At 31.5% G+C, this 15,524-nt stretch overlaps 2 protein-coding genes across 2 annotated transcripts; one reads left to right on the top strand and one right to left on the bottom strand.

Annotated features, from left to right (window-relative positions):
* Positions 1-301: 301 nt before the first annotated feature.
* On the top strand, positions 302-1,519 carry GO595_000947 (succinate-CoA ligase; the record flags this gene model as incomplete). The annotated part of the gene is made up of 1 exon (XM_067923167.1): positions 302-1,519. The coding sequence occupies one exon, from the start codon at positions 302-304 to the stop codon at positions 1,517-1,519; it is 1,218 nt and encodes a 405-aa protein (XP_067778890.1).
* An 823-nt stretch (positions 1,520-2,342) lies between these two features.
* GO595_000946 (Titin-like) lies at positions 2,343-14,743 on the bottom strand (the record flags this gene model as incomplete). The annotated part of the gene is made up of 2 exons (XM_067923156.1): positions 2,343-14,644; positions 14,722-14,743. 2 exons carry the CDS (start codon positions 14,741-14,743, stop codon positions 2,343-2,345), a joined length of 12,324 nt encoding a protein of 4,107 aa, XP_067778889.1.
* Positions 14,744-15,524: the final 781 nt, after the last annotated feature.

The raw sequence follows: 15,524 nt of genomic DNA, 5'->3' as shown, positions 1-15,524 counted from the left end.
TCCATACATGTCTATGAACGTGTTCATCTTTAAGTTTCTTATATGTTTTTTTTATAAAAAAGCTATTTAATTACTAAAATAAAAATTTCTAAATAACAAATTTAAAATGCCACACAAAGGTTAAAGTCTATTTAGCTTAGATGGAAAATTTAAGATCTATAAAGATTTAGAGAATAAAGATGCAACAATGATTGCTACCCAGCTTTGCCACTTTTATGATTAGTCGATCTCTCTCAAAATCGAGGAAAGCGTTCAAAAATTGAGAGATAAATTTGAGAAGGATCGACCACTTCACTTTTAGATGCTTTCAACAAGCTTCTCTCGCAAGTTCAACATCCTCGAATACCAATCCAAGGAAATCTGCGCCAAGTTCAACGTTTCAGCCGGTATCAACCAAGTTGCTTTCACACCAGATGAAGCCGCAGAAGCCTTCAAGAAGATTGGTCTTCCAGCTGTTGTTGTCAAGGCTCAAGTTTATGCTGGTGGCCGTGGCAAAGGCACATGGGTTGAAGATGGTTTCAAGTCAGGTGTTCATTTCGTTAAATCCGCCGAAGAGGCCAAACAAGTTGCCGCTAAAATGATCGGCAGACATCTTCGCACAAAGCAAACAACAAAAGAAGGCGCTCTCTGCAAGTGTGTTATGCTTTCTGACCCAGTTGAAATCAAGCGTGAATTATACTTCGCAATTCTCCTTGACCGTGCTTCTCAAGCACCAGTTGTCATCGCCTCCACACAAGGTGGTGTTGAAATTGAAGAAGTTGCTAAGAACCAACCAGATGCAATCTTCAAGGAAGTTCTTGATGGTGTTGATGGTATCACAGAAGACGTCGCCAAGCGCCTTGCTAAGAAGCTCGGTCTCCAAGGTGCTGCTTTCGAAAGTGGTGTTCAAGAAATGCAAAAACTTTGGAAATTATTTGTTGGTTCAGATGCTACACAAGTCGAAGTTAACCCACTTGCCGAAACAGTTGACGGCCGTATCATTACAGTCGATTCCAAATTCAACTTCGATGATGCCGCACACTATCGTCAGAAACAAATCTTCAGCTATCGCGATCTCAAACAAGTCAACCCAATGGAACTTCGTGCCGAAAAGTATGGCCTCAACTATGTCCAACTTGATGGTGATATCGCATGTCTTGTTAATGGCGCTGGTCTCGCTATGGCTACAATGGATGTCATCAAATTATCCGGCGGTGATCCAGCCAACTTCCTCGACCTTGGTGGTGCTGCTTCTGAGAAGGCCGTCACTGAAGGTTTCCTTATCATCAGTTCAAATCCAAAGGTTAAGGCAATTCTTGTTAACATTTTCGGTGGTATTGTTAAGTGCGATATGATCGCTAAGGGTGTCATCGCAGCTGTAAAGAAGGTCGGACTTAAGATCCCACTCGTCGTTAGACTCGAAGGTACAAATGTTGAACTTGGTAAGAAATTACTTAAGGAATCAGGCCTCCCAATCATTCCCGCTAGCAACCTTACAGAAGCAGGTGAAAAGGCTGTTCATGCTGCTCGTAGTCACTAAACATCAAATTGCTTTATTATATTTGATTTCTTATGTTTTTTTATATGGATTAAAACTGATTTAACTTTAGTGCAGAAGTAAGTTTTTTAAGCATATGAGCAAAGGCTAAAATTTGGTCAAATGCTCCATAAGGAAACAATAAATCTACCATCAAATTTATTTTGAGTTTTATTTAATTGTATTTTTGAGTTTTTAAATTACCGATAAATTCAATTTTGTCGGTTTTTTCCAAAACGAAAACAAATAAAGGTTTCATATAGTAGTAACTGGAAAAATATTGAAGAACAAGAAAACCTTTTTGTCCCTTTGTTTTAGAAATTTTCAGAAAGTTCGTCAAAGCAACAGTATGTTTTTGGTTTAAGACAGGTTCAAGCCAAGTATTATATTGGATTTCGAATCTATTTAAATTTCAATAAAATTATATTAAATTTCATTATAAGTATCAGTATATATTAAGTGATGTTATCGTAAACATGATATTTTTAATTCTAGCAGATATTTTAATTAAAAAAAAAGAGCCAAATATTTTAAAAAACAAAAAATGCGTTGCCCGGGAATCGAACCCGGATCACAAGCTTGGAAGGCTAGCATGATAACCACTACACTAGCAACGCTTCTGAATTATTAAAAATTCCAAGTTTCATATTATGGATAATGTTTAAATAATGTCAAAAATTGCATTCAAGAATAGATAAATTATTTTATTTATTTAGGGAACAATGTAATTTCGAAAAACTGTAAAATTTTACATTTAAGATAAATTCATTAAAAATAAAAATAATAATTAAACATTATTTTAATAGTTATATATCCGATTTTATTATTATTTATCTCTAACATATTTTACCATGTATGGGAATTTTGCGAATATCTTATTATTCTTATTCCTAATACACCATCTATTTAACACCACGTCATCAATTCCTTGTACAGGTCCTACGTCTTTCGGTGGCAAATTTGCGACGTCCAAAATTTTCTCCACTTTCTTCTTCATTAAGAAATCCATTGGGTTTATATCAACTCCGAGAACAGTATCCTTTACGTCATAAGCAAGTAGCATTAACGCGACAACATCAGGAGGTAAATCTGGTGCAATATCGTCAATCATATCGGGATCCTTACATATATTTGGCGCGAGTAAAAATATCGACACAACTTGTCTTGAAACTGGGAATGAAACATTTGCATCTGATTCGACAGCAGTAATCAATGTATTCCAAACCATAGCATTTGAAAAAGCAAATCTTGTTTGATTTGCAAGTATTTTATTAGCAATTCTCATATCGAAATCTTTAACGAATTGATCAAAAAGATATAAATTAATATCATTCGTGAAACGGAATATTTGTCGTACGTTCGAAAGGAAATCGATGTAATCCGCATATAAATCATCAAAATCAAATTTCGCTGTTGCAAAACGATTTGTTAATATGTCTGAACGTGTCAATAATGACGAATATATTTTACGTTGATATGAACTAAATGTTGGGATTATTGAACGAATGAAAATGGATTTGCGATTTGATGGGAAATCTGTTCGATTTTGAACAAGTAAAATAAGAAGAAGTGTTGTGATGAAATGCGTTTCAACTTTTTTGCTATCACTAAAGTTATTTAAGGCATAAAGCGTTCCAAATAATGAACAAAGAGGTGTAAAGTCTTCATCACCAACTTTGTTGGGATTAAAGATTTGGGATTCAATAAGTGATGAGAATATAGGGAATATGGATGGCGGAAATGCAAATTTGTTATTGGAATCATAGAAGGCAATGGAGCTATCACGGGTGTAAACATTGGAAAGTGATATTTTGATGTAGTCGCCAGGTGTCTTGAAAGTAAATGGAACAATGGCTTCTTCTTCAGTTGAACTTTCGTCACTTGATGAATAGTCATTAGTATAATCACCGCTTGATGTGTCTTCATCACTATAATATGAATCATAATCTGAGAGTTCGACGGATTTGGAAACGATCTTGGCTTCTTTACTTGTTTTATCTTTTTCTTTATGAAGTTTCTCTTCTTCTTTACGTAATTTTTCTTCTTTTTGTTTCTTTTCTTCCTCTTTCTTTCTAAGTTTTTCTTCCTCTTCCTTTCTAATTCTTTCTTCTTCTTCCTTTCTAATTCTTTCCTCTTCTTCCTTTCTAATTCTTTCCTCTTCTTCCTTTCTAATTCTTTCCTCTTCTTCCTTTCTAATTCTTTCCTCTTCTTCCTTTCTAATTCTTTCCTCTTCTTCCTTTCTAATTCTTTCCTCTTCTTCCTTTCTAATTCTTTCCTCTTCTTCCTTTCTAATTCTTTCCTCTTCTTCCTTTCTAATTCTTTCTTCCTCTTCTTTACGTAATCTTTCTTCTTCTTCCTTTCTAAGTTTTTCTTCCTCTTCTTCTTTACGTAATCTTTCTTCTTCTTCCTTTCTAATTCTTTCCTCTTCTTCCTTTCGAAGTCTTTCTTCCTCTTCTTTACGTAATCTTTCCTCTTCTTCCTTTCGAAGTCTTTCTTCTTCTTCTTTACGTAATCTTTCCTCTTCTTCCTTTCTAAGTCTTTCTTCTTCTTGCTTCTTGAGCATACCTTCTTCTTCCTTGTGTAGCCTTTCCTCCTCTTGTTTAAGTTTTTCTTCTCTTTTGATTCTTTCATCCTCTTCTATTCTTATGCCTTCTTCTTCTTTACGTACTCTCTCTTCCTCTATATTTTGCATTTCAAGTTTTTCTCTTCTTGAAACTTCTTCTTCGCATAAAATTCTTTCTTCCTCTGTACGAATTCTTTCCTCTTCTTCTGTTCTTAATTTATTCTGTTCTTCTCTTCTTAATCTATCTTCTTCTTCCTTACGAATTCTTTCTTCTTCCTTTTCAGCCATTTCTTTATCTATTCTTAGTCTTTCATCTTCTTCCTTATGCAACATTTCTTCATCCTTTTCTTTTCTAATTCTTTCTTCTGCTTCATTAAGAAGTCTTTCACATTCATCACTTCTTGATTTCATTTCTTCTTCTAATCTTAATTTCTCATTTCCTTCGATTCTAATACTTTCTTCTTCTTTTTGTATTCTTTCTTCTTCTTCCATATGATGTCTTTGTTCCTCTTGTTCTCTTAATCTATCATCTAACATAGTTCTTATCCTATTTTCTATATCTTGAATTGACTTCTCTTCTTCTTCTTTTCTTGTCTTCTCATCCTCTATGCTTTGAAGTTTTTCATCTTCTTCAATTTTGTGTATGTATTCTTCTATTCTTGCAATTTCTTCTTCCATTGCTAATTTCTCTTGTTCTATTCTTATTTGCACATTTTCTTCTTTTCTATGTTTCTCTTCTTCTTCTCTTCGAAGATTTTCTTCTTCTTCCATTCTTCTTCTATCTTCTTCTTCAACTTTCATTCTCTCTTCGCTTTCTCTTATAATTCTTTCATCTTCTTCAATTCTTAGTTTTTCTTCTTCATCTTTTCTAAGCCTTGCTTCCTTTTCTATTATTAGATTTTCTTCTGCTTCTATTCTTTGTTTTTCTTCCTCTCTTCTAAATATTTCTTCTTTTTCGTTAAGTTTTGATATCTCTTCTTCTTCTCTTAATTTCATTTCTTCTTCTTTATTTCTTAATTTTTCTTCAACTTCACGAATTATGTTTTCATAATTTTCGTTTCTTATTTTTTCTTCTTCTTCTATTCTAAGTTTTTCTTCTTCTTCTCGTTTAAATTTCTCATCATTTTCAAGTTTCAATTTTTCTTCTTTTTCTTTTTCATGTATTTCAATATTTCTTTCGTGTGATTTTTCTTCTTCTTCATTTTTGATTTTGTCTTCCTCTTCTTGCCTGAGTTTTTCATCCTTTTGTGATCTTAATTTTTCATCTTCTTTCATTCTTAATTTCTCTTTGCTTTCTCTCCTTAATTTCTGTTTCTCTTCATTTATTAATTTATCTTCTGATTCGTTCTTTAATTGTTGTTTCTCTTTTTCTTCTTCACTTCCTAATAATTCGATATCTCTTGAAGTTAATTCTTCATCATCTTCACTTCTTAATCTCTTTTCTTCTTCAAGTTTTAATATTTCGTCTTCTCTTCTTATTCTTTCTTCCTCTTCTTTCCTAAGTCGCTCTTCTTCCTCAATTATAATTTTCTCTTCATTTTCTTTTCGACTTCTTTCTTCTTCTTCAATTCTCATTTTCTCTTCTTCTTCTCTTCTATTTCTTTCGTCATTTTCATACTTCAATTTCTCTTCCTCTAATTGTTTGATCATCTCTTCTTTTGTGAGTTTCATTGTTCCTTCATCTTCTTTTTCAGATTCTTCTCCTTGTGCTAAATTCTCTTTCCTAAGAATTTCTTTAATTCTTTCTCTTCCATCATCTTCGATAAGTAATTTCTCTTCTTCTTCTTTGAGAATTCTTTCTTCTTCATGTAGTTTTTGCTCCAAATCTGTGAGAATTATTTCGGCTTCTCTCATTCTTAGTTCTGCTTCTTTTCCTAATTTCATTTCAACGCTAAGTTTTTCTTCTTCATTTTCATCTTTATCTTCCTTAATAAACTTCTCTTCTTCTTTTTGAATTCTTTCTTCTTCATTTTGGAGTTTTTGTTCTAATTCTTTGAGAATTATTTCTGCTTCATTACCTCTAATTTCATCTTCTTTTCCTAATTTCATTTCTTCTGTTCCAATTCCTTCTTCTTTTCCTAGTCTTTCATTATCTGCAATTAATAATTTCTCTTCTTCTTCCTTTAGAATTCGTTCTTCTTCATGGAGTTTCTCATCTAATTCTTTAATAATTATTTCTGCATCTCTATTTACAAGGTCTTCTTCTTTTTCTTCTTTCACTTCCTCTGTTCTAAGTTTTTCTTCTTCCTTTTGTAATTGTTCTTCCTTATCTTTTCTGAATTGTTCTTCTTTATCTTGTCTTAATTTCTCTTGTTCGCTTATTATTCTCTTTTCTTCACTTTGGAGATATTCTTTCTCCCTTCTTGTTCTTTCTTCTTCTTCGCTTCTTATTTGTTCATCCATCTCTCTTTGTAATCTTTCTTCTTGTTCGATTCTTATTTTGTCAACTTCTCCTGAAATTTCTTCTTGTTCTCTTCTCATTCTTTCATTATAAAATGTTATAAGCATTTCTTCTATTTCTTTGCTCTTTCTTTCAGCTTCATCGCTATTGAATTTCTCTTCTTCTTCTATTCTCATTCTTTCATCTTCTTTTTCTCTGCTGTTTCTTTCGCTATCTTCAGTTTGAAGTACCTCTTCGACTTCTTTTATCCTTATTTCAGATTCATCTTTCTTTGATTTGTCTTCTTCTTCTCTTAATCTTTCATCTTCTTGTTCTCTCTTCATTCTTTCGTTATCTTCTGTTATAAGCATTTCTTCTATTTCTTTGTTCTTTCTTTCAGACACATCCTTCATTAATTTGTCTTCTTCCGCGGTCCTTAATTTTTCATTTTCTTGTTCTCTTCTCATTCTTTCATTATCTTCTACTATAAGCATTTCTTCTATTTCTTTGTTCTTTCTTTCAGATTTATCGCTATTGAATTTCTCTTCTTCTTCTATTCTCATTCTTTCATCTTCCTGTTCTCTTCGTATTCTTTCGTTATCTTCTGCTTGAAGTGTTTCTTCTATTTCTCTGATCTTTATTTCTAATTCATCTTTCATTAATTTATCAGCTTCTGCACTTAATCTTTCATCTTCTTGTTCTCTCTTCATTCTTTCTTCCTCCTCTAATTTAAGTCTTTCTTCGATTTCTTTGTTCTTTCTTTCAGACACATCCTTCATTAATTTATCTTCTTCTTCTATTCTCATTCTTTCATCTTCCTGTTCTCTCCTCATTCTTTCATTATCTTCTGCTTGAAGTGTTTCTTCAACTTCTCTGATTCTTATTTCTGATTCATCTTTCTTTGATTTATCAGATTCTTCTCTTAATCTTTCATCTTCTTGTTCTCGTCGTGTTCTTTCTTTATCTTCTGTGCTAAGTGTTTCTTCTATTTCTCTGATCTTTATTTCAGCTTCATCTTTCATCAATTTATCTTCTTCTTCTTTTCTTAGATTTTCAATTTCAGTTTCTCTTCTCATTCTTTCTTCATCTTCGAATCTTAGTCTGTCGTTTTCTTCTTGTTTCATTCTTTCAGCTTCTTCTCTCCTTGATCTTTCTTCCTCTTCTTTCTTTAATAGTTCATCTTCTTCTCTTCTCATTCTTTCATTTTCCTCTAATCTTATTCTCTCATCTTCTTCCTGTTTCATTCTTTCTTCTTCTTTTCTTATTAATCTTTCATTATCTTCTATACGAAGTTTTTCATCTTCTTCGTGTCGATTTCTTTCATCATTTTCTGTTCTTATTCTTTCTGCTTCACTTCTCTTTAGAGTTTCTTCTTTTTCTTTCTTTACTCCATCTTCTTCTCTTTGGAGTTTTTCTTCCGCTTCTATTTTATTCATTTCTTCTTCATCTCTCTTTAATCTTTCTTCATCTTCTTTCTTTATGAGTTCCAGTTGTTCTCTTTGGTGTCTTTCTTCTTCTTCAAATTGTAATCGCTTTAAATCTTCTTGTCTTAGTCTTTCATCTTCTTCCCTCTTTGCTTTATCTTCTTCTTCTCTTCTTAACATTTCCTGTTCTTCTTTATGATGAATTTCTTCAATGTTCTTTTGTATTCTTTCTTCTTCTTCCTGAAGATGCTTTTCATCTTCTTCACTTCTGAGTTTTTCTTCCTTTTCTCTTCTCATTCTGTCTTCTTCCTCTAATTTCAATCTTTCTTCTTCTTGTCGTAATCTTTCTTCTTTATCTTTTCTTGTTCGTTCTTCTTCTTCTAATTTCAATCTCTCTTCTTCTTCTTTACGAAGCCTTTCCTCTTCCTCTTTGTGCAATTTTTCTTCTTCTTCTTTCCTGAATCTTTCAGCTTCTTCTTTTCGTAATCGTTCCTCTTCCTCCTTGTGTAATCTCTCTTCTTCTGCTTTTCGAAGTTTTTCCTCTTCTTCTTTTTGAAGTTTTTCTTTTTCTTCTTGCATATGCTTCTCCTCTTCTTCCTTACGTAATCTTTCCTCTTCTTCTTTTCTCTGTCTTTCCTCCTCTTCCTTTTGCAATCTTTCTTCTTCTTCCTTACGTAAGCGTTCTTCTTCCTCCTTTCTAAGCCTCTCTTCTTCTTCCTTTTGTAATCTTTCTTCTTCTTCCTTTTGTAATCTTTCTTCTTCTTCCTTTCGTATTCTTTCTTCTTCTTCCTTACGTAAGCGTTCTTCTTCCTCCTTTTGTAATCTTTCCTCTTCCGCTTTAAGGATTCTCTCTTCCTCTTCCTTTTGTAATCTTTCCTCTTCTTCTTTCCTGAAGCGTTCTTCCTCTTCTTTATGTTTTCTCTTTTCCTCTTCTCTTTCCAATATTTCGGCTACTTCCTTTCTTAATCTTTCATCTTCTTCTCTTAATCTTTCTTCATGTTCTTTTCTCAAACCTTCCTCTTCTTCTTTTCTTAATTTTTCTTCCTCTTCCTTTTGAAGTTTTTCTTTTTCTTTTTCTCGTTCTAACTCTTCTTCTACTCTTCTCGATCTTTCTTCCTCTTCCTTTTGAAGTCTTTCTTTTTCTTCTTGTATATGCTTCTCTTCTTCTTCCTTTCTTATCTTTTCTTCTTCATCTTTCTTTATACTTTCCTCTTCTTCTCTTCTCGTTCTTTCTGCTTCTTCTTTGTTACGCATTTCTTCTTCTATTCTTAAATTCTCTTTTTCTTCTTCTTTTCCTAAAATCACTTCCCTTTCTTGAACATATCCTTCCTCTTGTTCTTTTCGAAGTTTTTCTTCTTTCTCTTCATTTCTAATTCTCTCTTCTTCTTCCTTCTTCAATCTTTCTTCCTCTTTATTATTATTAATATCTTCTATTTCTATTCTTAATTTCTTTTCATCTTCTTCTCTGTTTAATTTCTCTTTCTCTTCATCTTTCATAATTCTTTCTTTCTCTTCTCTTTGCAACCTTTCTTCTTCATCCTTTTGTTTTCTTTCTTCTTCATCTTTTCTTAGTATTTCTTCGCTTTCTCTTCTTGATCTATCGTTTTCTTCCCAGTTATGTGTTTCTTCTTCGAATATCCTAAATCTTTCTTCATCTTCTTTCTTTAGCCGATTCTCTTCTTCTTCCTTATGATGTATATTTCCCTCTTCTTCTCTTCGTTTTCTTTCTTCTTCCTCTATCTTTAATTTCTCTTCATTATCTTTCTTTAGTCTTTCTCCTTCTGAATTCAATATTTCCTCTTCTTCTTTTCTAACGATTTCTTGTTCTCTCTTTGCTCTTTCTTCTTCTTCTTTAATTAGTCTTTCTTCTTCTTTCTTAAGAATCACTTCTAATTCTTGTTTTTGAAGTTTTTCATCTTCTTCTTTCCTTAGTTTTTCTTCTTCCTCTCTTCTTAATAATTCATTCTCTTCTATCTTTAATAGCACATCTTTTTCTCTAATTATCATTTCTTGTTCTTCTTTATCATATTTATCTTCATCCTCTTTCTTGAATTGCTCATTTTCTTCTCTTTGTAATCTTTCCTTTTCTTCATTTTGAAGTATTTCTTCTTCATCTTTAAGCCTCCTTTCGAATTCTTCATTCCATATTTGTTCATCTTTTTCTTTCTTCAATCTTTCTTCCTCTTCTCTCTTTAATTGTTCCTCTTCTTCTTTCTTTGATCTTTCTTTTTCTTCCTTAAGAAGTATTTCATCTTCTTCTTTTCGATGTTTTTCTTCTTCAGCAATTCTTAATTGATCTTCTTCCTTTCTAATATTTTCTTCAACATTTCTTAATCTTTCGTCTTCTTCTCTTCTTAACTTTTCTTCTTCTTCATTTCGAATTTTTTCATCTTCATCTTTTCTATTTAATATTACCTCTTCTTCTATCTTTGACCTTTCTTCTTCATCTTTCTTTAACCTTTCTTCCTCTTCTTTTCTTATTTTATCTTCTTCTTCTTTCAACTTTTCTTCTTCGTTTCTTATTCTTTCTTCTTCTATTTTACTTACTTCTTCCTTTTCTCTCTTTAATCGTTCTTCCTCTTCTTTAAGTAGATTTTCCTCTTCTTCTCTAAGATGTTTTTCTTCTTTCTCTTTAATGATGTTTTCTTCCTGTTCTATTCTTATTCTTTCTTCTTCTTCTCTTCGAAGTCTCTCGTTTTCTTCTATCTTTAATCTTTCTTCTTCATCTTTCTTTACTCTTTCTTCCTCTGCAATTCTAAGTCTTTCATCAGTGTCATTCTTAAATCTTTCATTTTCTTCATTCATTATTTGTTCTTCTTTTTCTTTTCTGTGTCTTTCTTCTTCCTCTATTTTAATTCTTTCATTTTCTTCTTTCTCTTCTCTTAATTTCTCTTCCTCATCTCTCCTATATTTCTCTTCATTTTCCTCTTTCTTAATTCGCTCTTCTTCTTCTCTTTTAATATTATCTTCAAATTCTATTCGAAGTTTTTCGTCTTCTTTTCTCATTCTTTCTTCTTCTTCTTTTCTTAATTTTTCTTCCTCTTCAACTCGAAGTTTTTCATCATTTTCAAACCTTATTCTCTCATCATCTTCACTACTTATTTCTCCAATACCTCTACTTTGTAATTGTTGAACTTCACCACTATTTCTTTCTTCTTCCTCTTTTTGTAGTCTTCCTTCTTCTTCTTTTCTTAATATTTCTTCAGTTTGTTCCTTTCTTAATCTTTCTTCTTCTGCTTGTCGAAGCATTTCTTCTTCTATTGCTTTAATAGTTTCCTCATTCTCTTTTCTATTTCTTTCTTCCTCTTCTTTCTTTAATATTTCTTCAAATCTTTCCTTTCGTAATTTATCATCTTCATCTTTACGAGTTCTTTCATCTTCTTCCATTTTAGTCGTTTCGTCATTTTCTCTTCTATTTCTTTCTTCTTCTTCTTTCCTTAATATTTCTTCCAAATTATCTTTTCTCAATTTATCTTCTTCATCTTTGCGAGCCATTTCATCTTTTTCTATTTCAGTTATTACATCACTTTCTCTTCTATTTCTTTCTTCTTCTTCTTTTCTCAATATTTTTTCCAGATTATCTTTTCTCGACTTTTCTTCTTCATCTCTATGAGTTCTCTCATCCTTATGAATTTCATGCATTGCTTCATTTTCTCGTTTGTTTCTTTCTTCTTCTTCTTTCCTTAATATTTCTTCTAAATTTTCTTTTCTCAATTTATCCTTTTCATCTTTGCGAGTCGTCTCATCTTTTTCTATTTCAGTCATTGCTTCACTTTCTCTTTTATTTCTTTCTTCTTCTTCTTTCCTTAATATTTCTTCCATATTTTCCTTTCTTAATTTATCTTCTTCATCTTTGCGAGTCATCTCATCCTTTTCTATTTCAGTTATTGCATCATTTTCTCTTCTGTTTCTTTCTTCTTCTTCTTTCCTTAATATTTCTTTCATATTTTCTTTTCTCAATTTATCTTCTTCATCTCTATGAGTTCTCTCATCTTTTTCTATTTCAGTCATTGCTTCACTTTCTCTTCTCTTTCGTTCTTCTTCTTCTTTTGTCAATATTTCTTCCAAATTATCTTTTCTTGATTGTTCTTCTTCTTCCTTGTGAATTCTTTCTTCTTCTCGTGTTTTAAGTAATTCTTCGTCTTCTCTTCTATTTCGCTCTTCTTCTTCCTTCTTCAACCGTTCCTCTTCTTCTTTAAGTTGCTTTTCTTCTTCACCTCTACGAATTTCTTCTTTCTCTTTGATTTCATTTATGACTTCGTTTTCTCTTCTCTTTCGCTCTTCTTCTTCTTTCCTTAATATTCCTTCCAAATTTTCTTTTCTCGATTGTTCTTCTTCATCTTTATGAGTTTTTTCTTCTTCTTTTAATTTAAGTAATTCTTCATCTTCTCTTCTCTTTCGTTCTTCTTCATCTTTTCTTAATACTTCTTCTAGTTTTTCTTTTCTTAACAGTTCTTCTTTGTTTTTATAATTTCTTTCTTCATCTTCTATTTTATGTATTTCCTCATTTTCTCTTTTGCTTCGCTCTTCTTCTTCCTTTCTTAATACTTCTTCGACTTCTTTAAGTTGTATTTCTCTTTCTTCTATCCTCAATCCTTTTTCTTCTTCTCTTCTGAGATTCTCTTCCTCTTCTCTCTTTCTTTTTTCTTCATCTTCTTTTCTAGTAAGTTCTTCTTTCTCTCTGATAAATATTTCATCTTCTTCTTTTCTTAATGAGTTTTCATCACTTTGATGAGTGTCCGCTTCTTCTCTTTTCAGTCTTTCAGCTTCTTCTTTTCTTAACATTTCTTCTTGTTGTTGTTTTATCTTTTCTATATATTCTTTTCTTGTTTTTTCTTCTTCCTCTTTCATGATTTTTTCCTCAGCTTCTCTTTGAAGTTTTTCATTGTTTTCTTTAAGAAGCCTTTCTCCCTCTTCTTTTCTTAACCGTTCTTCCTCTTCTTTGATTTGTTTGTCTTCAGATTCTTTAAGAAGAATCTTTTCACTTTCGAATCGAAGTCTTTCTTCTTCTCTTCGTAATCTTTCTTCTTCTTCTAGAATCAATTTTTGCCCTTCTTCTCTCCTAAGTTGTTGTTCTTCTTCCTTACGAAGTTTTTCTTCCTCTTCGATCCGAAGCCTTTCCTCTTCTTCCTTCCTTAATCGTTTTTCCTCTTCTTTATGAAGTTTTTCTTCTTCTTCCTTTCGTAGTCTTTCTGCTTCTTCTTTCCTTAATCGTTCTTCTTCTTCTTTCCTTAATCGTTCTTCTTCTTCTTTCTTCAAACTTTCGCTTTCTGATATATATTTTGAGTTTGCTTCATTGTCAGAATCTTCAAGTTCAATTGTTCTTTCTCTATATTCTGCTTCTTCTTCACTTTCCCTTTCTGATTCAGATTTTTCTTCTGACTCTTTACTTGATTCTGATTTTTCTGATTCCTTTTCTGATTCTTTGTCTGATTCCTTTTCAGATTCTTTATCTGATTCCTTTTCTGATTCATTTTCTGATTCTTTATCTGATTCCTTTTCTGATTCTTTATCTGATTCATTTTCTGATTCTTTATCTGATTCCTTTTCTGATTCTGACTTTTCTGATTCCTTTTCGGATTCTTTATCTGATTCCTTTTCGGATTCTTTATCTGATTCCTTTTCTGATTCTTTATCTAATTCCTTTTCTGATTCTTTATCTAATTCCTTTTCAGATTCTTTATCTGATTCATTTTCTGCTTCTTTATCTGATTCATTTTCTGATTCTTTATCTGATTCCTTTTCTGATTCTTTATCTGATTCCTTTTCTGATTCTGAGTTTTCTGGTTCTGACTTTTCTGATTCCTTTTCGGATTCTTTATCTAATTCCTTTTCAGATTCTTTATCTGATTCATTTTCTGATTCTTTATCTGATTCATTTTCTGATTCTTTATCTGATTCCTTTTCTGATTCTTTATCTGATTCCTTTTCTGATTCTGACTTTTCTGGTTCTGACTTTTCTGATTCCTTTTCGGATTCTTTGTCTGATTCCTTTTCAGATTTTGATTCCTTTTCAGATTCCTCTTTATTTATCGCTTCGTTATTATTACTTGATTCTTTGTTATCAGATTCTGAAATTTCGATATTTCTTTCAAGAGTTTCTTCTGCTTCCATATTTTTCTCTGTTTTTTCTTCATCAGATTTATTTTCGCTTTTATTCTTTCTTTCCTTTTTTCCCTTTCTTTTTCTCTTTGTGCTTTTATTATCAACTGAATAATTGCTTGCCAAATCATCCCCAAGAATATCAATTTCATTATCAATTTTTTCTGATTTTTTATTCTTAATTCTCTTTTTCTTGATTTTCTTTTTACTTCTAGTTGATGCATTTTCACTCATTGTTTCATTTTCGTCTTTAGAATATGATTTATTATTTGGTTCTTCAACCAATTTACTTTGTTCAACTTCTTCATTGTTTGAAGGTTCTTTAGCTTTTTTCTTCCGATGTTTTTTCTTTTTCTCAACATCAGCTGATGTAGTACTTAATTCATCATCTTGTTGTTCTTCGGTATGTTTTTTATGTTTTCTCTTTTTACTTTGTGAAGATCCATCAACACTTACTTCATCTGCATTTTGTTTGCTATGGTGTTTTCTTCTTTTGTTATGCTTTGATTGTGTTTCAATAGGAATTGAGAATGAACTTTCAGATGTCATTTCTGTGACATCCCATTGATCAAGACTTACTCTTTTGTTCTCAACATCACCGATAAAAGAAACATCATTTGTATCAACATTAAGGAATTCTTCGGATCCTTTGGGGATAACTCTGTATGATACAAATAAAACAGGGGCGTGGGAATGTGCGGTTTCCATTTCAGAACTTTCGTTAATAACTTCTAACGTGCTGAATGCTTTGGAAACATCAATAGATAAGCTGCCGAAGATTTTGCTTGCCTTTTTTGTTTTACGAAAACAAATCAATTTAACTTTTTTGGGGCGAAATGAACCATCTGCTCTAGATTGAAAAATTGTACATTTTGTTTCGAAGTTTGAATTAAATAATATTTGGTTATTTTCATCAAGTGGAAATGTATCCGTTTTTCCAGATGATGATCCACGAGTCCATTCAACATAAAATTGACCATCATACGATCTTTGTGTCTCGATTTTTTTGATAGTAAAGCATAAAATAGAATTTAATTTTCGCCATTTTCCCCACATTTTTTCTTCTGGTCGGGGTGTTTAGGATCCGTGTTAAACGGTTATTTTTCAAAAACAAATTTCACTTTTTGAGCAATTAAACAATCAAAAGAAGTCAAATAAAAAAAAGCTCCCAAAATCGATACATTTTTATTATTGGAAATAAATATTTTATCCTTAAAATACTATGTGTGTTATCGCTTTTAATGAGCCTCTATATGCACATCTATTATGATTGAAAAATTCATATTTTCTGCGTTTTTTCAACAAAATTTTGTTGACATCAAATGTGAATTGAAATTGAATCAAAATTATGTAAAGCTTTTAAAAATTGTTTTTTCAGAGTTTAAAATTTGCCATTTTCCATTGGGTTGGACTCATTCAAAAGATATAATAAATCTAATTGAACAAATTACAAAAAATTATAATGCATAACTAAAATCAAAAAATTTGTGGAAATTGGTTTCCTCAGTATGTTTTTTTTAATTTTGATTATAGGACATA

The sequence above is a fragment of the Histomonas meleagridis genome (genome assembly GCF_020186115.1).
Source record: "Histomonas meleagridis strain 2922-C6/04-10x chromosome Unknown contig_118, whole genome shotgun sequence".
Classification (NCBI taxonomy): Eukaryota; Parabasalia; order Tritrichomonadida; family Dientamoebidae; genus Histomonas; species Histomonas meleagridis.
This window is presented reverse-complemented; position numbering and strand designations above follow the sequence as displayed.